At 42.7% G+C, this 24,252-nt stretch overlaps 2 protein-coding genes across 2 annotated transcripts; one reads left to right on the top strand and one right to left on the bottom strand.

Moving 5' to 3' along the window:
* Positions 1–526: 526 nt before the first annotated feature.
* LOC149287126 (uncharacterized) lies at positions 527–11,478 on the bottom strand. Its single transcript, XM_089493415.1, has 9 exons — positions 11,419–11,478; positions 10,033–10,111; positions 8,947–9,054; positions 8,201–8,281; positions 7,795–7,953; positions 3,744–3,951; positions 2,930–3,121; positions 2,451–2,682; positions 527–1,522 (listed from the first exon to the last, which is right to left on the bottom strand). Exons 1-5 carry the CDS (start codon positions 11,457–11,459, stop codon positions 7,804–7,806), a joined length of 459 nt encoding a protein of 152 aa, XP_089349541.1. The 5' UTR covers positions 11,460–11,478; the 3' UTR covers positions 527–1,522; positions 2,451–2,682; positions 2,930–3,121; positions 3,744–3,951; positions 7,795–7,803.
* Positions 11,479–13,258: 1,780 nt separating this feature from the next.
* LOC149287125 (uroplakin-3b-like) lies at positions 13,259–23,879 on the top strand. The gene is made up of 6 exons (XM_089493374.1): positions 13,259–13,289; positions 15,965–16,114; positions 17,975–18,197; positions 19,675–19,751; positions 20,251–20,380; positions 21,071–23,879. Exons 2-6 carry the CDS (start codon positions 16,003–16,005, stop codon positions 21,243–21,245), a joined length of 717 nt encoding a protein of 238 aa, XP_089349500.1. The 5' UTR covers positions 13,259–13,289; positions 15,965–16,002; the 3' UTR covers positions 21,246–23,879.
* The last annotated feature ends 373 nt before the right edge of the window (positions 23,880–24,252 follow it).

Here is a 24,252-nt window from a genome sequence, read left to right as displayed (position 1 = left end):
CAACCCATTTTGCTCCCTGTTTGGGATGGGGAAAAGTTGCAGGGGTGATCATTCATGATCAAGGGAGTGTCTTAATACTTTGGAGGAAAAGCCATGAAGCCTTTGGAAGAACCTTAATTTAAGAAGACATAAAGGTCTTCTTTCTTATCTGCGTTTGTGGACTATAATGAATGACATCTGACACCCACAAAACTGTAAATCAGGGACAGGAAATTGTGTGCTTATCCCTCTCTTATTGAACTGCGACTCCCAGCATCTGTGCCCAAATAGCCAATATGGGGAATGCTGGGTGTTGTTGTCTAATAGTAGAAGGGCTGCAGGTGTCCCAACTTAACATGCTCCAAGGTTGGTCTGTTTCTTCTGCCGATAACTCCTTGCTTGGCGCTCCCACATTTGCTCAAGATAACACAGGCCTTGGAGCTGGAGGTCACCTCTAGAGCCAGGAAAGTGGAAAACCTGGACAGGGAGAAGTTGCAACGGCTCTTGCTTTTATCATGGAAGATTTGGCAAGGATCTGATACCTGAAAAAACCTTGAGGACGTTTTGCAGCTGAAGCCCTTTCGGTGTTTATTCATCTTTCCACACTGAAGGCACCGAAGAAGAAGCTGGAAGAAGGTGGCGATCATGCCAGACGTTTGTGTGAAGATGCAGAAGGAAACAGTCTCACACCAGTTTCAGTATTTTTAGGTGGTGCGGATGTTCTTCAATGGCAAACCTTCTCCAAACACAATTTGCTAAGGAAACCCCACGTCTTACAGTCGCTATAAGTCGGAAACAACATGAAGGTGCATAAGAATAACAACAACATGGTCTTCTTCACAGTTTATGGGACTCAAGTCAGGATCAGCCGCAGTAAAACAAACAGTAGTTTTTATTGAGAAGCATACAGAAATAAAGTTAACATCCAACTTGATACGGTTACATAGAAAACCAACAAACGCTTGGCAGGCTTCTAACTACCTGTTCTCCTGCTCTTACTCTCTAAATATAACTGTCTTTGGGAATGTTTTCCTGCACAAGCGTCATGGACTAGTGTTCCCTAAAAGATAAGCTCCAACCTTACTGGTGCTAGGAGGCCACAGGTACCTTTGGGACTGATGTGATGGATGGCAAACAGCCGAACGTTCGTGTGGCTCCAAGCACAGGTTCAAACGGTGCTTACGCTGCTGTTGCCACTGCCTCCTGCTATAATAAATAAACTTTATTCTTATACCTTGCCTTTCTGCTGCAACAATCAATACCAAGCTGGCAGTCCATGGAAGTCTTTATGTGCTGCCATTTCTTTTATTTATAGTGTTTATACCCCACCCTTCAGCCCTAATGGCTATCAGAGCAGCTTGCCATGAAGTTTCGGCAAGCCATGCTCCTCACAGACGATCTTGACACTCTTTAGAGGACCATTCCCAGTTGTTCAGCTGCTGGCTTTCAATGGTGGCAGTTTGGTCCAGCCCAGGCCATAGGAAAAGCCATGCCACATGCGACAGGAGAAAGCTCCCCAAGTTCAGGCTTTGTCTAGGAACATCTAAAAGACAAAAGGTGCACTCAAGTAACAAAGGCCATGGCTGGGGGGCTTCTTTCACCACAAGAGCCAATTCAAGTTTCGAGAATCTCAGGAGATCTATTCCATTGGCCAAAGAATATGGTCCAGTCCACCCACCCCAGACAATTTCTCTCTGCCACCGCAACCTCAGTAGAGGCATTTCATGGTTTCAAATCACACATTTAATCTGCTAAAAGTCCTAATAGGTTCAGTTTCCCCTTCAGCCATTATCTGAGAGTGCCCTGTAAAGGTACGAACCCTCTCTTTGCTCACATCAAGACAGATCATCAGTAGTTAGTTAGTTTTTCTAGATGCTCTGGATTAGAAGCTTCCCCGGGGAAAGTGAAACCAGTGAGTTCTTCAGCTTGGGCAGAATAATGCAGATCCTTGTGCCCAAGAATGTGCCCGGTGCTTAATCTTTGCTGGCTGGATGTATTGCAGGGTCTTAAGTGATGTTAGAAAAATCGTTGCTGGTTCTCATTTCTTCCAATATTTATTTATTTTGCATGTTTTCTAAAGGGAGAGCCTTCACCTTCCAGGGGCTTCTTTGAGAGGCAAAGGGGCAAATAAATGTAGTGACCAAAAGCTATGTTCAGCAGAAGATGTACACTCAATGCCCTGTCTATCAATCCTGCTCTCTCTGCAAACTGGTAAGAAATGGGCCATAGAAGGCGGATGAGGCAAACGGTCTATTGCCAAATCATTGGAAATTGTGAAGCAGAATCAAAGGGAATGGGCAACGCAGAGCGAGATGATGGAAGAGGATGTCACAGCGAGAGGCTGAAGACTAAACCAGAGACAGACAAAAGCCTTTTCCTATTTTCTTTGTATGCAGAACCCACCCTCCAGCTAGACTGAAAGAGGCACCAGGAACCTTACTAATAGAAGTGGCCATTTTGAAAGCCCTTACCTTTACTTCTTAAGAGTTGCAGATGACTTCCGGCATTCTTTGATCCACATGTCGGACCAGTCGGTAGGTGCTGCCGTGCAGTTTCAGCAAGCTATGCTCTTTCAGTGACGATCCTGACACACTTAGGGGGCCGCTCTCAGTTGTTCTGCTGCTGGCTTTCAATGGTGGCAGTTGGGTCCAGCCCAGGCCATAGGAAAAGCCATGCCACAAGAGGCACCGGGGCTTTCTCTACCTGAGGAAAGTGTCAAAGACAAAAGACACACTCAAGTAACAAAGGCCATGGCTGGGAACTTCATTCACCTCAAGAGCCAATGCAAGTTTTGAGAAGACGTCACAGCGAGAGGCTGAAGAATAATAAACCAGAGACAGACAGACAAAAGCTTTTTCCTATTTATATTTGGAGCCCACCCTCCAGTTAGACTGAAAGAGGCACCAAGAACCTCATAGCTAAAAGAAACAACCATTTTGAAAGCTCTTACCTTTACGTCTTGAGACCTGCAGACGGCTTCCAACATTCTTTGATCCCAGATGTTGGACCAGTACGGAAAATTCACATCTGGCTGAACATGCCACCCTTCCTGATTTTTGCCCCTTCACTCTTCATTGCTGTTGTCACTCGGAGAAACGCTTCGTGAAGATGGTTCTCTGTCCAGGTGAGAGCAGGAAGACTTCTACAGAGAGACAAAGTATTCTCAGTCAAAGTATACTCTACAGTCAGACCATTAAAACACAAGAAACCCGTCGTACAAAACATGATTACAAAGCACATAGTATAAAACAGGTTAAACAACCAGCTAATATGAAGAGTTGTTTAAAATATTTTGTTTTAAAAAGCACCAAAGCATTTGGTACATTTGGTATCAATTAGAACATTTTAAAGGGGGCAAAACCCAAATATTACGCATGCATCTGAGTAATAATTTTATGAATCTTAGCAGCAAAGAAAAGGAACTTTGCAATAATTTCTGTTATACATTTTTAGTGTCTCCTAATAAATATCCAAGACCATTCAGAGGGTCTTCCAGGAAATTTACTTAAGATGAGTGTAAGTAATATTTAGGTTCTGTGTCTCATGGGGTTCTTGCTGCCACTAGATTTGTGCAAGAGGAATACCACTATTTTCACTATACACATGCTCACAGAATAAGATGATGGAAGGTTGAAGAATAAACCAGAGACAGACAAAAGCTTTACTTCTCTTTTCTCTACATTTGGAACTCACCCTTCATCTAGACCCAAAGAGTAACCTGGAACCCTATTGCTAAAAGCAGTAACCATTTTGAAAGCGATTACCTTTGCTTCTTAAGAGCTGCAGATGCTCCAGCCGAAGCGCTTCCAGCGTTCCTTGACCCAGATGCTGCGACAGTACGAAAAATGTGCCGCCACTTAGCTAAACATTCCACGTTTCCTGATTTTTGCCCCTTCGCTCTTTATCGCTGTGGCCGCTGGGGAAAATGCTTCATGCAGATGGTTGTCTGCCGAGGTGAGAGCAGGAAGACTCCTACAGAAACACAAAGTATTCACTAAGAAGCAAAGCCTGGTTATAGTCCATCATCTCCTATCTATGCTTTGACTGTCTTTGTTTTCTGAAGACATTTGAAAAGGTGAAATATATGGGAGCAGAAGCTCACTGCTGCACTCCTCTGGCCTCAGCACATGTTGCCTGGTATGTGTCTAGCCAGATAGTTCATAGAACCATAGAGTTGGAGGAGGCCCTAAGGGCCTTCCAGTCCAACTCCGTCATGAAAGACTATACCATCAAATGGCCATCCAGCCTGTTTGAAACTCCAAAGGAGGAGACTCTCCCATACTCTGAGGAAGCATGTTCTACTGTTGAAGAAGTTCTTCTTGAGGTTGAGGTAGAATCCCTTTCCTTTAACATGAATACTTTGCTGTGTCCTGTTCAAGCTTGCTCCCTCCTCAATGTGACATCCCTTCAAGTATTTAAACAGGGCTATCATGTCACCTCTTATTCTTCTCTTCTCCAGGCTAAACATACCCATTTCCTTAAGTCGCACCTCATAGGGCATTAGGGTTTCCAGACCTTTCACCATTTTGGTCACCTTCCAAACTCACATCTGGAGAACACAAGAGAAATCGGTGCAAATTATCCTCCAAGTAGCGAGATGTGAGTATAGCTGTCTGGATGGACAGGCACATACAGAATAAAAACCAATGAAGAAGGTCAGCCTTTCAGTAGAGAAGAAAGAGATGAGAGGTGGATGGGGAAAATGAAGAGAGAGGAATAAGAAGGAATGGTGGGATGAGAGGGAAATGAAAATGAGCAGCCCAAGCTCTCATCCTTTATGTGCTGTCATAGAATCATACAATCCTAGAGTTGGAAGAGACCCCAAGAGCCATCCAGTCCAACCATCTGCCATGCAGGAACTCTCAATTCCCCTCAAAAGGATTAGGTGTGAGTGGAAATACACACAACAACTACAGAGGAAAACCATTCCTTCACCGGGAAAGGGGCATGAAAGTCAAAGGTAATGGAAGAGGACTGAAGATAAAGAAAGGCTGGGATGAGGGGGAATGGAAATAAGGAGTCCAGCTTCCCATTCCCCATATAGTGGACCTGCTGTATCAGTGGGATTATTAAATGGTGGCATGTGCACACAGTCAAGCTGACACTGATGTTTGCATGTCACCATCAACTGAACAATATGGGGCTTGAGCATCTGTGTTTTCCCCCATTCGCAGGGGATTCCCCACAGATGGGAAGGGTCCACAATACAGTGAATTTGGAGTGTTCTTAATGCTCAGAACCGTTCCTACCCAGCAACTGGATAGGAACCACCCATTGAATATGACCCAGAAAGAGTGATGTAAGATGAGCCACATAGTTCTTTTTTTCAAATGAAATGTTTATTACTAATTATTCCAATCAAACAATTCAAACATTCCACCATATAAACTAACATAAACCCAGTCAGACCAATACAAAATCATTCAAACCATATCACACACATATTATCATTTTCATGTCTTTTAACTACTGTCCTTTGACCTTCTTTCTTCCTTTCTATTCCAATTTTCCCATTCTTTCCATTCTTCTTCTTCCTATTCTTTCTCTCCCTCCCTTACTCCTAACTACTCTCCATACCTCCTATTCTCTGACCTCTTTCCTCAACCTTCCCTCCCTATCCATCCTATCTATCCCTTTCATCTACTCTATCACTTATACCTTACATCAACTTTCTTCACTTACTCCTACTTACATCTCTCTATATACCTAACCTTATTCATTCTTCTATCTGTACTCAGTCTTCCATATCTCTTTTCAATTCCTTTCATACTTACTTGACTTCCTTCCTCTTTTGGATCCTTCAACTTTCCCTTGTATCCCTTATATTTAGAACTCTCTAGACATTATTTCTACTTAATCTGATTCTTTATTCTTTATTTTATTAATCTATAATCTATTATCACCTTTCATAAACCTCTGTCCTCACTAAGAATGCATATCTCTGTATGTTAATGTAATTACTTCTAATCTTCATGTTCTTACTCTACTGTCATTATACTTTCCCATTGAGGTGAGTCACATAGTTCGAATTTCAATGAAGATTTTATGTCCCTCAAAAGAGCTGCATGTGAGTTTAGCTATTTGCATGGACAGATTCATTTGAAATAACATCTAATCAAAGAGATCACTGGGAAAGAAAGGGGTGTGATGAAGGAAGGAAAGTGAAAAATGTTAAGAAGAGGTCAGACGTGGGGCTAAAGACATGAGGAGACCAGGCCTTCCAGAGCGAAAAACAAGAGCTGTGATCTGACAGGAAGAACCAGTAAGGCCTGATTAAACATCTGTCCAAAAAGAGAGCCACATAGTTGTTTGTCATTGCAAAAACTAGGGCAACAGATCAACAAAGAGGGGCCACAAACATTCTGCAACCTGTAATAGATTCCAGTAATCATAGTTTGTTACAATGTATTGTAGTAGTTTAAATTACTCCGTTGTCAACTAACTAGATGAATTATGCCTGGAACCATCCAGGTCCAATTTGGAATTCATATATGCTTAATTCATATATGTTTCCTTCGAAGAATTGGCACGTGGCACAGCGCCACGTGAATATGTGTTTGTGCGTGGCTTCATTTCTGTTTTATCATTTCTATTTTGTATTCGATGCCAAATCTTAAAGTTATTCTGTTGTTTGGCCTTTATTTAAGTATATAGAATTGTGATGGCTCATAGCGTTTAGCAATAAAATTCAGTTCAGATGTTACAGATGGCTTCATCCCAGTCCTGGGCTGTGAAGGTTTCAATCCTGGTTTAGAGAGAAGGGGCTACGATAGTAGACCACATGTTGAACATGACTTAGAGTGTGATGCAGCAGCTAAAAAAGCCAATGTGATTCTAGGTTGTATCAATAGATATATGGTGTCTAGATCAAGGGAAGTAATAGTGCCACTCTATTCTGCTTTGGTCAGGCCTCACCTGGAATAATACTGTCTCCAGTTCTGGGCACCATAATTCAAAAGGATGTTGAGAAGCTGGAGCGTATCCAAAGGAGGGAGACTAAAATGGTGAAGGGTCTGGAAACCATACTCTAGGAGGGGCGGTTTTAGGGAGGTGGGGATGTTTAGCCCGGAGAAGAGAAGGTTAAGAGGTGATATGATAGCTATGTTTAACTATTTGAAGGGGTGTCATATTGAGGAGGGAGCAAGCCTGTTTTCTGCTGCTCCAGAGAATAGGAAACAGAGCAATGAATACAAAGTACTGGGATGTTTTGCCTTTCTCTAAAAATAATAATTATTGTAAGAGGCTTTGGGTGCATTCTTGTGTTCCCCCCTTTCTAATTTTCTGTAAATACGTTAGCATATTTTGTATAGTTCCAGATTGCTCAGCTATTGGGTTTAACCATTTCTACGATACTTAAAAAAAAATATCATGGCTTTGATAGCTTGTTAAGGAATAGCCTTCCAAACTGGCCGGCTGGTTTTAACAATTAGATTTATTGCATTTGTCATGGGGCTCTTTGTCTCCTCCCCAAGAGGCAAGGCCAGGGTAGTGAACAGAATCCTAGAGTTGGAAGAGACCCCAAGGGCCATCCACTCCAACCCCATTCTGCCATGCAGGAATTCACAATCAAAGCATCCTCGACAGATGGCCATCCAGCCTCTGTTTAAAAGAAGGAGACCAAGCACCCCACTTTTTTTAAGAACACATGTGGATATGTGTGCAGTTTCAGCCCACCTTCAGCCACATTGAATTCCCTTTCTCTTTGGGAATGTCCTAGTTAGGACGCAGGGGTGGCCCAGTGTTGACCGTTCACACTACTGCCTTCTCAGTGTGACCCACCCTGTCCGGCAGAACCAGGTGGGCAGCATTTCCTACCTTTCTTGCTTATAACCTGTGCAACAAGTGGCATGCCTGAGACATTCCCTCTGCCACCAGACGAGCCGGGCTGCATTTTTCAAGTGCTTTTTGCTTTTCCAGTCTCCGCTCGCTTCTCCCAACACGTCCCTGTTTCTGACAGCCAGCATGGGGTCCGAACTGTAGGATATAAAGAATGGAAGATGTTCACTGAATGTGTGAAAAATAAGGAAGGCTTTTGGAAGGTTGATGTTTTAAGGAGAACTTTTTGTTTAAGCAGCCCCTACTGTCAGGAAGTTCCTCCTAATGTTCAGGTGGAAACTCTTTTCCTACAGCTTGCATCCATTGCTCCATTGTGTCCTATTCTCTGGAGCAGCAGAAAACAAGCTTGCTCCCTCCTCAATGTGGCACCCATTTAGCTTCTTACCTCTAGAGAAGGAAGATGAAGTGGTTTCTCTTTCATGTCCTTGCTAGTGGCAGATGCAGCATTGACACTGGCATTGTTGGGCTGAGTGAGTTAGAAAAGAAACACAAACAAATGTGAGGTTCTTGGTTTGGATCTCTGTTTATGGTACGATAGTATGATTTAAAGATTATCCCAAGCATATTAACTTCTGAGTAAACTAAGGGGAGTTAGATAAGCAATGCATCATGGAATCATACAGTTGGAAGAGACCCCAAAGGCCATCAAGTCCAACCCTCTGCCATGTAGGAATGTGCATTCAGAGCATCCATGACAGAAGGACTGTCCTATGGGCAAGTCTTTTCCAATGATTCCCTATTGCCAAGCATTCCCCAATGATTCTCTATGGGCAAGTACAGGGGGCCCTTGTTATCCGCTGGGGTTTAGTTCCAAGGTCCCCCATGGATAACAAAATCCGTGAATGCTCAAGTCCCATTAAATATAACGGCAGAGCAAAACGGTGTCCCTTATAAAAAATGGAAAATCAAGGTTTGATATTTGAAATGTATACTTTTTTGGGAATATTTTCAAACCGTGGATGCTTGAATCCATGTATAAGAAGGGCCAACTGTATTCCCCAATGGTTCCCTATGGGCAAGAATTTTCTAATGATTACCTATGGGCAAATATTTCCCAATGATTCTCTATGGGCAAGTATTCCCCAATGAAAGAAAGGGGAGGTGGGAGAAAACCCCTGCCCCAGTTCTTACCCATGAATTGATAGAGCCTTGGTCATTAATCTTCGGCTCATCCTTTTCTTTATATTTCCCCGAACAGCGCTTCCTCCACTTCCAGCTAAGGTTGCCACAAGCCAGGACCTCCAAACCGGGACAAATGTAGGACAAATGTAGGATAACATTTTCAAATGTAGGGCACATTTTTTTTAAATGGAGGACATGCGAAAAAAATGATGATTTTTTTATAAAATGTTAATATAAATGCATGTTTCTTAGGCATGATCAAAATGGAGGACATTTGGGCATTATTTCTAGACAGATGTCAGAAATGTACTTCCCTTTCTGGCCAACCCCCCCCTCCCCCCATTCCAAACAGCACATTTGGGCATTGAACATGGCTTTACTGAACATGGCCTCTTGCATATTTCAGAGGCTTATTCCATAACCAAACCCCTTGGGTTTAACACTTAGCATGGTTTAACATGGCTATGCATGTTGAACATGTCCAGGTGGTTTCACAGTTCTTGCACCAAGTGTACTTCTCAGAAGTGTGTACTTGGTCAAGGGACTTTGGTTTTTCTTCACTGCGCATGAGTTTGTAAAAATCACAGCAATTTACATTGGCCTTGCCTCAGAACCAAAAACACACAGAAAAGGCACTTTGGAAGGTGACACTCTCTCGGCTTCTAAAATAGTGCCGGCATGCCTCTCAAGCTGACTCATATCATCATCATTGGAGGAGGCAGAGGAGAAGGAGGTGGGTGGCATGGGGCCACGCGGGGAGGCGGGCGCAGGGAGGCGCGGGGAGGGCGGCGCGGGGCTTCCCCCTTCGCCTCCTCTGCCTCAGGCTGCGCGGCCCTCCTCTTCCTCCTCCGCGTGGTGGAGGAGGAGGAGGGCAGCACGGTCAAGTGCCGCAACCCGGCTGCAACCGGGGTTGTCCCAGTTTTTGGCGGCACCCGGGGCGGGAGGGGCCAGGGTCCGCCAAAACCGGGATAATCCTGGTTGCAGCCAGGTTATGGCAACCCTACTTCCGGGGAATCCTATCAAGGGAATAGAAGAATGAATTCGGACCCTCCGCCACTGAAAAGAAAAGGGGGGAAAAAGGCTCCTTTTCCTTACCTTCAAAGGGGGAGGCTTATCCACGGCAAGTCTTTGAGAACGACTGTCCCCAGAAAAGGTTTCTCGTGAATGTGGAAGTCTGAAATGGTGGTAGGAAAAGGGTATTTTGTTATTATTATTATGACAGTGGGTCCTTGCCATGCGCTGTGGTTGTGTTCTAGAACTCCCCCCCCCCATGGACACCAAACTCTGTGGATGCTCAAGTCCTATTACATACAATGGGGTGTTATTATTACTCTTACTATTACATTCCCTTCCCCTTTTGTGTCGTGTCTTTTAGATTGTAAGACTGAGGGCAGAGAATCGTCTAATTGAAAATAATAATTGTTAGCTGCTCTGATAGCCTTTAGGGCTGAAGGATGGGGCATAAATACCATAAATAAATAAAATAAATAATAATAAATAATGAAATTAAATAATATTCCCCAATGATTCCCTATGGGCAAATATTCCCCAATGGTTCCCTATGGGAAAATGTTCCCCAATGGTTCCCTATGGGCAAGTGTTTCCCTATGATTCCCTATGGGCAAATATTCCCCAATGATTCCCTATGGGCAAATATTCCCCAATGATTCCCTATGGGCAAATATTCCCCAATGGTTCTCTATGGGCAAATATGCCCCAATGATTCCCTATGGGCAAGTCTCTCCCAATGATTCCCTATGGGCAAGTCTCTCCCAATGATTCCCTATGGGCAAGTCTCTCCCAATGATTCCCTATGGGCAAGTATGGCTTCCCTATGGGCAAAGCTTGTCATTTATTTTAGTTACTCCTGCCCTTCTTTCCAGGAGGAATTATAAAAGCTAAAAACACATAAAGATTAAACCCAAGCTCTGTCATACTCAAAATGGAGGACGCTTTCAAATTCATCACAACCCACCAAGGCAGGATCCACACTGGAGGAATAATCCGGTCTGACACCACTTTTAACCGCCACGGCTCCATGTTATGGAATCCTGGGATTTATAGTTTCTTCTGGCACAAGTTTTTTTTCCTAAATCACAAAACTACAATTCCCAGAATTACTTATTCAAAATAAAATATTTATTTATTTGAAATATTTATTTATTTATTTAAATATTATTTATTTATTCAAAATAAAATAAAATAAAATATTTAAAATTAAAATAAAATATTTATTTAATCATCTTATTAAAATAAAATAATAATATTATTAGAAATTCCATCCCATCGAGCCGGATGTCAGCCTGGATTATTTCTGCAGCCTAAAACAAAACAAAATCTAACCAGAAATGGGAAAATCTAGTAAAATTGTCTATTTTTTCCCCTAAAAGTACAAATAATTTCTGTCCTAACTTTGCACATTTTATGAAATTATAGCATTCTTTCTTCTCTATCTGTTTCTATTTCCCAAATTCAAGCAACCTTTGGGCCCCAAAGCCCTTAAAAAAAGAGCCTCTTTCCATTTCTGCAAGTTAAGCCGCCATTTTGTTTTTCTTCTTCTTCTTCTTCTTCTTCCTCTTCAGTTTTGTAGGAGCCTTTTTTCTGGGCCTCTAAGAGCCTCAGCCAATCAGGGCTCGGCTACCATGGCAACGGGGCGGGACCTTCTAAGATGGACGTGCAAATTGGCAGCGTTTTACCTCAGGATTTTCATGGAAGTTTAACAGCAGGCCTTGCAGGCCCAAAGCATGCACACTGCAGAAATAATCCAGTTTGAGACCGCTTTAACTGCCCTGGCTCAGTGCTATGGAATCCTGGGAAATGTAGTTTGCAAAGGTCTGGGAAACTGCAGTTTCCAGAATTGCATAGCATTGGAGCCAGGGCAGTTAAAGCAGTATCAAACCAGATTATTCCCACCAACAAATTATAGTTTCCAGAATTGCACAGCACTGAGCCAGGACAGTTAAAGTGCTCTCAAACCGGATTATTTCTCCAGTGCGGAAGCAGTGTTGAAGGGGAAACTGAGGCTTTCTTTCCTTGCCCTCCATTTTCCAGATAACATTTTTTGTGTGTGTACTTTACACCAGGATAAATTGTCACAAATTATTACTCCGCAGCAGCCGAAAGGCCAGGATATATATCCCTTAAATGAATAAAAATAAAATTTAAAATGTTTGAGCATTAGACTAGATGACTCTGGAGACCAAGGCGCCACAAAATGTCGTCCGCTCGAGAAAAGATCTAAGACGTTAGTTACGAAATACAATCTAAAAGCACTAATATCAGTATCAATTTGTGCTTTTTGGTCATGTTCAAAATGCAGGACGCTTTAAAACTGGACACAGCGTTGGAACGTACACTCATCCCTCCTTATTTGCAGCTTTGATTATTGACCAGTTTGATTAATATGTTCTCTCTAGGAATATCTAGGTCCTCCAGCACAACTCTATGGTCAACTTTAACTAAAGATTGCATCGAAAGACCTAGAGAGAATACTCTACTAGGCCTTTGTAGCTCCTCCAGGGCAACTCTATGGTCAACTTTAACTAAAGATTGCATCGAAAGACCTAGAGAGAATACTCTACTAGGCCTTTGTAGCTCCTCCAGGGCAACTCTATGGTCAACTTTAACTAAAGATTGCATCGAAAGACCTAGAGAGAATACTCTACTAGGCCTTTGTAGCTCCTCCAGGGCAACTCTATGGTCAACTTTAACTAAAGATTGCATCGAAAGACCTAGAGAGAATACTCTACTAGGCCTTTGTAGCTCCTCCAGGGCAACTCTATGGTCAACTTTAACTAAAGATTGCATCGAAAGACCTAGAGAGAATACTCTACTAGGCCTTTGTAGCTCCTCCAGGGCAACTCTATGGTCAACTTTAACTAAAGATTGCATCGAAAGACCTAGAGAGAATACTCTACTAGGCCTTTGTAGCTCCTCCAGGGCAACTCTATGGTCAACTTTAAAAGTTGCACCGAAAGACCTAGAGATCCCTAGAGAGGTGTCCTCTCAGTTAAAAACATGGTGTTTTTGTTATTTGCAGTTTTTTCATATTCACGGGGGTCTTGTGCCCCTAACCCTAGAGAATGTGGAGGGACGAGTGTATTATTATTATTATTATTTATTTATTTATTTTATTTTCTTATATCCCTCCTTTCTTCCAATATAGGGACTCAAGGCAGAACGTAAACCCTGTCCTGGAAAAGGAGGACACCTCGCCACCTTGTTGTGTAGACCATGATTCGAATCATGGTTCAGCCATGGAAACCCATTGACTTTGGGCCAGTCGCACTCTCTCAGCCTCAAAGGATGGCCATGGTGGCAAGCCTCCTTGGACAAAGAAAACCCCATAACAGGTTCACTTTATGGTTGCCGTAAGTCAGAAACATGTCTTAGAAGGCACACGGCAACCAAAACATGATTCTATGGAGTTTATCACACTGGGGCTGATTTTGGCATTAAGGAGAGGTTACAGCGCATTTAAAGCATCCCACAAATGAAGCGGAAATGGCGAGTAAAAATGATTATCACAGGCAATTGCGCAACTAAAGCGATGTCGGAAACGCGTTGTCGCTGAATCCCGAAAGTAAGAAAGATGCGCATTAATGCTTCTTTCTGACCACTTTAATGGCGGGTTTTGTGCCACATCATGTGAAATTGGTGCACATGATTACGTGATTTTGCCGGGATATTCATGGGATAAACCCCCGTGTGATAAACTGTCACAAACTATTGTCACACAGCTGCCTCAAGGCCAGGATATCAATCCCTTAAAGAAGCCAAATAGGAAGAAATGTGTCAATTATCATTTTTATTAATAAGTAATTATTATTTTGTTAATGATCTGAAATGCAGTTCTTCCTCTTGACCAGTGATTCCCATCTCATAGTTCTTGTTTTTAATTTGGTTTGTGTGTTTGGAAAGAACGAGACAAACCTGTTCACTATCAGGGTCAAGATCCTGACATAGGAGGGGAAAAATGTGAAAAGGGAGCATGGGAAAGGACCGCCGGCGGGCAAAATTGATAAGGAGCAGTCTGTCCGGGTGGAAGGCACTCTTTTTGCCAACGGTGGTCCTCCTCTCGTCGTCACTCGCACTTGGGACCGTGGGGTTCGGAGCCACTTGCCACTTTGGGGAGAAGAAACCTCTTTGGAGAGAAGAAGCATCCTCACCAAGATGACCCTTTTCCATCTACTTCTGCTCCTTGGGTTTGCTGGCAAGACTTCTGCACAAATAGGTGATAACTCTTTAAAAGGGGATAAACATATATCCATGATAAACATGGACTTATTAATTATTCTTATTCTTATTTTATTTTCTTATATCCCGCCTTTTTGCCTATACAGGGACTCAAGGCGGCGGGCAACAAGTATAAAACAATGCAATTTAAAAAAGCAGTCCAACAATATTAAAATATATAAATATATAAAAAAATGAAATTATTTTAAAAATTGCAGCAGTTATAATTTAAAAATATAACATGTTAAAATGCACACCATTGAAAATGAATCAATAAATAGGATGATAAGTAATGCCAAGTGATGATCGGACACCAAAAAACGGAACAGTTTTACAAAGCGTGGGAATGTAAAAGATGAGAAAGGTTGGCTCTAAAAGGATAGATATATAATTTTGTATAATTTTGTTTTATTTAAATGACTTTAAAATATATATATATATATTTTTAAAAATTTATTTAAACAAATTATTTAGTTACAGTGGAGCCTTGGTATCCACTGGGTTTTGGTTTCAGGCCCATCCATAGATACCAAAATCCATGGATGCTCAAGTCCCATTAAATACAATGGATATTAAAAAGTGACTCTTGTATAAAATGGCAAAATCAAGGTTTGCTTTTGGGAACTGATCTATTTTAAAATATACAGTCAGCCCTCCATATCTACAGATTCTTTAGCTATGGATTCAAAGATCCACAGCTTTAAAACATTAACAATATATTCCAAAAGGCAAACCTTGATTATAAGGAGCATCGTTTTTATGCTGCTGTTTTGAGCATCTATGGATTTTGGTATCTACAGGGGTTCCTGGAACCAAACCCCAGCGGATACCAAGGGCTTGGTGTATTTTCAAATGCTTTTTGGAATATATATATATATATATAGAATATTCGCAAGCTATGGGTGCTTGAATCCGTGGATAAAGAATCCATGGAGATATATATATATATATATATATATATATTTTTTTTTTTCAAGCCATGGATGTTTGAATCCATGGATAAAGAATCTGTGGATATGGAGGACTGACCGTACTTAAAATCCTGGTCCCCTTGTCTGCCTTTCACCCCTCAACATTTTCACTACCTTTTCATATTTATAATAATATAACCTTATATTATTTTGATAATCTAGAAAAGCAACTTTTCCAAACTCTCAGAAGCCTCCAGTCAGTAAATATGAAGGATTCTGGAAGTTGTTGTTGTTGTTGTTATACTATCTATACGCTGCCTTTTCCCCCTTTCTCAAGGCGGCTGGTGAAATTTAGATTTTAATCTCCTCGGAGCAGGAGGATTATGTTATTCTTGCTTGGAAAAGACTATGCCTTTAGAGGTAAACAATACAAAGCAACAACAGAAAAACCCTTCCCCAAGGCAGTGTAAAAAGGCCTTTTGGGTTGTGTAAATAAAGAAAAATGTTTGATCAATATATAGAAATTACACTGTGAGTTTCTTCCCATTATGGTCAGCCTATAGGGACCAGCACCTTAGGCACCTTCAGAGTCTTAGATTTGCACAGTTTGGAGCTTCATTCAACACAGACAGGAACATCACATTCAGTCACAGCTGGACAGACAGCAGACCAAGACAAGATTGTATTTAATGCATGCAATGTATTTAATATTGCGACGAAGGGTGGGCAACATGTGGACCATGCGACAACCCACCAGGGAGTGGAATCTGAGTACATATATTTCCTTGCTTAGATTTGATCGTGTTTTGATGTTTCTGGAGGTCATGCGCAGCCGCTGCCTGGGGCTGGAGAACTCATTTGGTCTCTCTGGTTATTTTCAGAAGCGATCTCCTACACTCCTCGTATCTCCGATCTGAACATGGAAGGGAAGATCACCGCCAGCACCTTTGCCTTGGAACCACCAAGCTGCATCTTTGACCAGGTTGTCAATGCGTCGGACACCATTTGGGTGGTGGTTACTTACAGTAACGGTGAGTCGACGGTCAACGTCCCAATGGGCTCAGATTCTCTACCCACATCGCCCTGACTTCCATCTTTAGATATCTTCCACAGTGTAGGAGGTTTCGGGGCCTGATTCACTCGTGTGCTCATTGCATCAAATATTTTCAAGCCATGGACGGCTGAATCCATGGATAAAGAACCCATGGATACGGAAGGCAGGCTGTACATTATTCAAATAGCACTGAAGAATACAAGGAATAATTGTAAAATATAGTTTCAAGGACCATTAGCTGATGAATAGAGTGGGACCTTGTTATCCGCTGGGGTTTGGTTCCAGGAAACCCCACGGATAACAAAATCCGTGGATGCTCAAGTCGCATTAAATATAATGGCAGAGCAAAATCGTGTCCCTTATATATCAAATGGCAAACTTAGGGTTTGCTATTTGGAATGTATACTTTTAGACGTGGATGCTTGAATCCATAGATTAAAAAATCCGTGGATAAGAAGAGCCAGCTGTACATAAATCCTTACACCTATGTCTACATTGGTTCCCAAAATTATCCAAGGCCTTGCTCCAGAGGCCTGCGAATCCCTGGCTTGACAGAGACTGGAATTGACTTGGGAACTTCTGCTTTAGTAACTGGAAGACACATTAGTGTTTATCCTAACATTACTACTTGTGGGGAATATTGTACAAAGAAGTATCTAATATCCATTCTTCTGTTCCCAACCCCAGTCCAATAAATCTGACATGAATCTGGGCAAAAGAATTGTGAGTGATTTCACTCAAATTCTTTTTCGCTCCAAGTTTCCTTGCAATTTTTAACATTGCACAACTACAGGGCTGGGCAAGCTCCTTGGAACCGCCACCAATGTTGCCTCCCATGCCCCTGGGACCTGCAGTAGGCCATCTTCTTCTTTAAAAATGTATATTTCCCCCCTCAAAAATGGTAAGTGATAGGAACAGTGGCAGCTGGTGCTTCTGATGTCACTGAGATGGTGAATGCCAGGTCTGAGTCCAGGCTTTAAAGGTCCCCAATAGGCTAAAGTATAGCCTCAAACCACACTCCCTCAGAGTATAGTGGAGTCTCCTTCCTTAGAGGTCTTTAAACAGAGGCTGGATGGCCATCTGTCGGGGATGCTTTGATTGTGAGTTCCTGCATGGCAGAATGGGGTTGGACTGGATGGCCCTTCTTGGGGTCTCTTCCAACTCTATCATTCTATGATTCTATGAAATAGATTTAGCACCCTGGGCGGCAGATCGGCTTTGCAACCAATCGCAATGATGCCTAGTTGCCCAAGCGCTCAGGCGCTCAGGCGAGCCATTGACCACTAAAATAAACAAACCCAGAAAAACAGGTTTGAAAGACGCAAATGGGAACAAAAATAGCCCATGTCAAAATGCATCAAAGCAACTGATGTCCCTGTGACGTCTAATCGTCTAAGTGCTTGATTGACAGGCAATGGGAACGGGGAACAAAAAGGTCCGTGTCAAAATACAACAGAGGAATATCAATGGGAACAAGAACACAGGTCAAGAAAAAACGAGTCCATTTGCTCCCTTTTGTAATGGGAACGATGGACGTGGTGCAAATACGACTCGGCAACTCGATCCGAGCCAGACTCGCAGCAAGATTCGTTGCTTTATAGCCCAGTGGGAATGGGGCCTCAGATCAACCTCTGGCAGATGTTAACCCTACAGTTGCATTGGAGGACCTGGAGATTCCTCAAGAGTTGTTCTTTCTTTGTGAGGGACCACTGTAGTATATGACTCCTGCATTAGAAGATCTGCTGGATGGTTGGTTGGTCTGACTCAGTAGGACTTCTTTCATGTTTTGAAGTAGCACATCACTTCAGCTCAGTGTTGTTCTTCCTTCACCCAACAGCCACCTTCAAATTTAAGAACCCACCAACTCCGAAGGATGTCCCAACATATGAAGAACTGTACACCACATATGGCTACATGACCATGAAGGCCACCCTTGACAATTACCCATGCAAGAAAGGCCAGGCAGGGCGCGTCCTCCGGATTGGCAACGAGTCTTCTTGCAAGAATGATGACAGCCGGACCCACTGCAATGGCCCCTTGCCTTCGTCAGGTCCTTTCAGGTAAGAGCGGTAATGGCCTCCACAGACTATACCTTCCAAGTGTCCCAATTTGGCTGGGACAGTCTCAATTTTTCCTCTCTCGTGCCACGTTTTTCAGCTGTTTTTAAAAGATCCCAGTTTCTCACCCTTCTTCCCACTTTCCCCCTTTGTCCTCAGCTTACTCCAGTTGCTGCAAACTGAGCTCAAAGGGTGAAAGACAGAAAGGAAGGGACTTACAGGTTGCAGACCTTGAACAAGGAAATTAGAAAAGAAGACTCTTTTGTCTAAAGTGAAACAGAGATGAATTGAATTATATTCACAGCAGAAGTTAAACAAAGACTATATCTTCATGGCACACTACATATATTAATACAAGAACCCTTTGTTACTGAATATATAACAGGGGATCTTCTTAGAGGCTGCTTTCACACACATTTGGTCCAACTGGCCATTATTATTATTTTTAACTGGATTTAGTTATTCTGGATATGGCTGTTGGGGACATTTGAAACTCTCCTTGCCTCTGAGATATTCTGACTATTCTGAAGCCTGAGGCGCAATCGGTTTCTCATACCTTGAGCCAATCCCTCTGCTAAGAGACGTCCATGCGAGGGAAGGTTCATTCAGCCAGATTTTCCACATTGCGGTCCATGTGAGCGGTTGACATTTGAGACCAGAGCTGAAAGTGCCGGAGGGTGTAACCAGCTAGTAAAAGTCAATGACCTGGTTCCCCATCCTTAAATAATCACACAGGTCTGAAAGAGTCGAGAAGTACTTCTGCTATGATTACCCACAAAAACTACTGACATGGGAGGTTGCAGTTCTCTTATGACGATGATCTTTAGTAATGAAAAATATGGCACATTGGTCCTTACAAGACATTATCACAACCATATCACGAATCCCTAATGATATACCAGAAAAAAAAGAGGAAATGAATTACAAAAGAAAGGACAAAAAGGATAGCTGTACATAAAAGTTTCGTTGGTCATATATCTAGGTGCAGATGTGGGGGGAAATTACTGTCATGTAACCAGAATTAATTCCAGGAAAACAATGTCTCTCAACATAATGAGGAAGACTGTGACCAAATGATCTGTGTGCCTTCCTGGGGTGAATCTAGACTGTAGAAATAATTCACTTTAACACCACTCAAACTGCCCCGGCTCCATCCTACAGAATCCTGGGACTTGTAGTTTTGTGAGGCACTTGGACATTTTGGCAGAGAAGGCTAAAGTTACGAGGCTCAGGATTCCATAGGCTGGAGCTATAGCACTTAAAGGGATGTCAAACTGCATTATTTCTGCCGTGTAGATGCACTCTTGGTCTGCTGGCCAATTGCTAAATGTGATCAATATACAACTTTAAAGCCCCTGCTTTCATCACTGGGGGATGTGGGAAACTTTTGTCCAATGCCAGGAACATTTTAAAGCGTTGGTAAGCAGTTATTATTGAACCAACCCTTCCCTCTTTCTGTGTTTTCCTTTTCCCCCTCCAGAGTGAAATTCCTTGCCATGGACACCAAAGGATCCATAGCAGAAACAAGGTGGTCTGCTTCTATTACGCTCCAGAAAGGTGCGTTAAAGGAAAAGAGGCTGATGGAAAAAGGGATTGGGTGAGGTAGAGACTTTGAATGAAAAAGACATAGCTATCTATGATTCTACAATCTTTTGATACCACTAGTTTTATGACGAAGCAAGTAGAATTAGACAATCTTAATCTTTGGACTACAGGTTCTAGAATTCCTTCCTTGACTAGCAGCCATTCCAAGCCTTTCCTGTTTTCTGCTAGTAGAGTGGTGTCATCGGCGTATCTTAAATTGTTGATGTCCCTTTAGTTTTCACACCTGTAGCGAAATCTTGCTTTCTATATGATATATTCTTCGTGCAAATTAAAAAGATAGGGTAATAAAATGCTCCCTCATCTGAAAACCGAAAACCATTCTGCTTCTCCGCATTCAGTCCTGCCGGTTTTAGACGAGTGATTTGACTCATCCAAACCAGTCAGAATAAAGAGGAGGTAACGCAGCTGAAAATTGTAATGCGGTGACAGCTTGCTTTATTGTCGGTTTCAGCTTTAGCCTGGAAAACGCTGGACACTTGGCCGGGACGACGTGAAGGAGACATGATTGTCATTACCGTTATTCTGTCTGCGCTCTGTGGAGTTGTCACCATTGGTTTCCTTTGCACTGTCATCTATGAATGGTAAGGGCCAATGCCTTGAATCCATAGTGTCAAACTGCAGAGTCTCCAGATTTGTAGTTCTCTCCCTGTGAACTGAAATGAACATGTGCCAACTGTCTGCCAACCTATACGCTATTTTACTTTCCATTTTGTTATGCCAAAAGGAAACAGTAAGGATGTTTTAATTTGGTTGCCACTCAGGGCTGGTCTTCATCCGAGGCATTTTACTGACTGATCGGTTGAATATTTATATCCTTCATATCAGAGGATTTCAACACAATGTATATAATAAAATCAATCCAGACCATTTAAATGTTAAACCAGTATGAATGTGGTAGCGGAATCATAGTGTTATAACTGTGTAGTGTGAAAGGACCCTAAAACAATGTCGTCCCTACTAGTCTAAGCTCTGAAGAAGAAGGAAATGGTAGGACCACTATGTGGACATGATGCCGAAGACTAGGAGAAATGCAGCACAGAATAAGTAAAGAGATAGTACAGGAATATCTGGTTAATCTAAATGAATATAAGTCTCCAGGACCAGATGAGCTACATCCAAGGGTATTAAAAGAACTGGCAAATGTAATATCGGAGCCATTGGCCATAATCTTTGAGAAGTCCTGGAGAACAGGAGAAGTCCCAGCAGACTGGAGGAGGGCAAACGTTGTCCCCATCTTCATCTCTCTTAATTCTGCTTCTCTCTTTGAACAGTGTCAAGACCTGGAGGCAACCAGATGAAAACCAACAGGAGCCGCGCCAGGACCCGGAGCCCTCCTTTCAAGGCAGTCGCTATGACACCCACCACATCCCCCCGGCCCCGCCTGTGCCACCACCTCCACCTTCTGTGGATGTGCCTAGTCCTCAACTCATTTCTACATCGCATTAGATCCGTGATCTCACAAACCTCTTTGCTTCCTCCCTGTGGCTGCATCTACACTGCAGAAGTAATGCAGTTTGACACCACATTAACTGCTGTGGCTCCATGCTGTGGGATTCTGGACATTGTACGTTTGTGATAGATTTAGCCTTCCTTGTCAGAGAGCTCTGGTGCCACAAGAAACCTCTGGATTCCATAGTAAGGATCCATGACGGTCAAAGTGGTGTCAAACTGCACTAATTCTGCAGTGTGGCAGAAGTCCAAGTGTTTTTCTGTATACTTCTGTGTATCTTTCATTGATAATAGGCAAGCCCTCCAACTCCACCATCATGATAAATTCTAACTCTGAAGAAGAGGTGGGACTCTTGTGGCCTTCCAGATGTTGCTGGGACTTGCTTTAGCCAGCAGAGTGAATAACAAGGGATACTGGGAGTTGTAGTCCAGCAACATCTGGAGGACCCCATAATTCCCCTCCCTGTATTTACCCTGAGTTGTTTGGTACCACTTTAACTGCCATGGATCTGTCCTATGCAATCTGTAGTTTGATGAAGTACATAAAATTCTGTGCTATGGAGCACCAATGCTCAGGGAATGGATCAGCACACTTTAGTACAGAATTCAAGGCATTTAACCAGACTACAGATCCCAGGACCTCATAGGATAGACTCCCACCCTCACCACTACTACATATTGTCGAAGGTCATGCATTGTACAAACACACACATAAACCCACACCCTAGTGCACTCATGCACACACCTTCTCCATAATCCTGCCTCCCAAGCAGATGTCAGAAACCAAGAGGGTGGCGATTGTTTTGGTTGTGATGTGTGCTAGAAAAACAATTACGAAGCGAGCGTTCAGAATTAAAGTGACAAGAGTGTGCGAAGTCAGGGCCGGATATGTCAGAGTAGATGCAATTTGACTTTGCCTGGCTGCATTTAAAAAAATATAGTGACAGATTGGGGGGAGGAACAGAATGGGAGTACAGCAGGTATGGGAGTGTTTCTTTCAGCCTTTGCCATGTTCTCAAGCACCCTTCCCATTGATATCATTGTAAACTGTTAGTTCACTGATAAGCGGTATAGAAATGTACTTGCTATTGATGTTGCTATTGCTGTCACCTATGCTCCCTGCATGCCCAAAAATGCAAATAGAGGGAAGCTGCCATTCCCTCTCCCAGCACTGGCTACTTATGGAAACACTGCAAACAGACACGGAAGACACAGCTTGGACTAGTTACCTTTTTTTGGGAAGCAGAAGTCCCAGAATCCCCCAGAGTGCGTGGCCACCAACAAAATGGTGTCATTCTGGACATAGGATAGCTTAGACTGGCCTGTATTCATAGTGCTATATGATTTAGAGAAAGATAGGATAGCTTAGGATAGCCTGTATCTGTAGGATACAACTTAGTGCTATTTGATTTAGAAAAATACTTTTGCCTCCCAAAGCCGATTACTAACCTAACAGAAATCTTTTTTTAAAAATAAATGTGTATTGAATTTTAAAAACCAACACAATACTTAAAAATATAAACCCATGCAAACATCTATACATACAACTTCTTTGGTTATCTAGCTAACATAGTTGTCGCTAGTCTACAATTCTCCAGTCGTACAATCATAAGCAACCACCAACCTTACATACCTACCAACCATCTTTAAATTTGACTACACTGTTGTTGATTCTGTCATCTAATTCCATTTAATGTCCCCTTGTCCTTTCACTGTCCCAGCCTTCTACCTTTCCTTTACTTATGTCTCTTTACCTGCTGCTTTCTTTCTTTAATCTTTTCTATACCGATTCTTCCCTACTCTCTTTTCATTCGTCTTACTCTCTCCGTATCCTTTCCTTATTCTCTCCTTTCCCACTTTGCTTCTCTTCTTCTCCTTACTTCTTCTATAACCATCCTTCCTGCTATCATCTTCTTCCCCCTTTCATTCTGTACATCCTCATACCTTCTTCACAAACACTAACCTTCTTCCCACCTTTCATTCTGTACATCCTTACACCTTCTTCACATACACTAACCTTCTTCTCACCTTCTTTCCTACTTTCTGACTACCTTTACTTAATAGAAACCTTTGATGGGAGTATTGAAATTAACCACTACCAGTTGCAGGGACTCTTTGGTGGCAGCACCGGAGATGTAAAAGGCACTTCTCCCAGAGAACTGTCTTGCGTTGTTCCTCAGACTGCATCCGCACCGAAGGAATAATCCGTTTCGATGCCACCTTATCTGCCACGGCTCAATGCTATGGAATCCCGGGGACTGTTGTTTGTCATGGCACCAGAGCAAAGCGTTTTAACTGTGGCCGTTGAAGTGGCGTCAGACTGGATCATTTCTGCAGTGCAGATGCAGCCTCATTCCATTCCTCTGTGCTGCGGGGGAGAGGGCTAACCGCAATGGTATTTTTATGCTGTGTTATGGAACTCTTTTTAATCACTGCCACTTCTGTGCAAGGCTTTGAAAGGTTTCTGGGGACAGTGGCTCCCAGAAACACCCGACCAGTTTGGAGTTGTACTCCAGACAAATACTGTTCCAAACTGTCAGAAACTGGTGCAGAATCTGCCAGGTTTGGGTTGTGATATTTTGTATGTTATGTGGTGGGAAACAGTTTATGCTGGGGTAAATAAAGGCCGTGAATGACATTAATCCTGCACGCTCACATCCATGTGTTTTACTGCATGCACCCTAGAGATGAAATGCATCTACCTCTTGACTTTTACAGGCTCCAGAGGAGGAAGATGGTAGGCTGGTAGGCAGGCTGGAACTGCTTCTGGGTCAAATGATTGTGGAAACAGGCATAAGGGGAAATTGGATTAAGCCTGATGTTTCTGGCCACATGGCGACCAAGAGCTGAGATACTGGGACTCCACTTCTTGCATTGCTCCAAGTTGCCAGGTGGGCCCAGAATGCTGCTCCTACCCAACCTCCCTCTTTCCACCGCCTTCCCTGCAGTGTTTCCTTTTTGTGATGGTGATACAGTGCCAGCACTACATCCCTGCCCAAATCTT

Source organism: Sceloporus occidentalis, unplaced genomic scaffold (assembly GCF_023333645.1).
Source record: "Sceloporus occidentalis isolate IW3139 unplaced genomic scaffold, rSceOcc1.0.p SCAF_64, whole genome shotgun sequence".
Classification (NCBI taxonomy): domain Eukaryota; kingdom Metazoa; phylum Chordata; class Lepidosauria; order Squamata; family Phrynosomatidae; genus Sceloporus; species Sceloporus occidentalis.
Note: the sequence above shows the minus strand (reverse complement) of the source record. Positions and strands in the feature narration are given on the sequence as shown.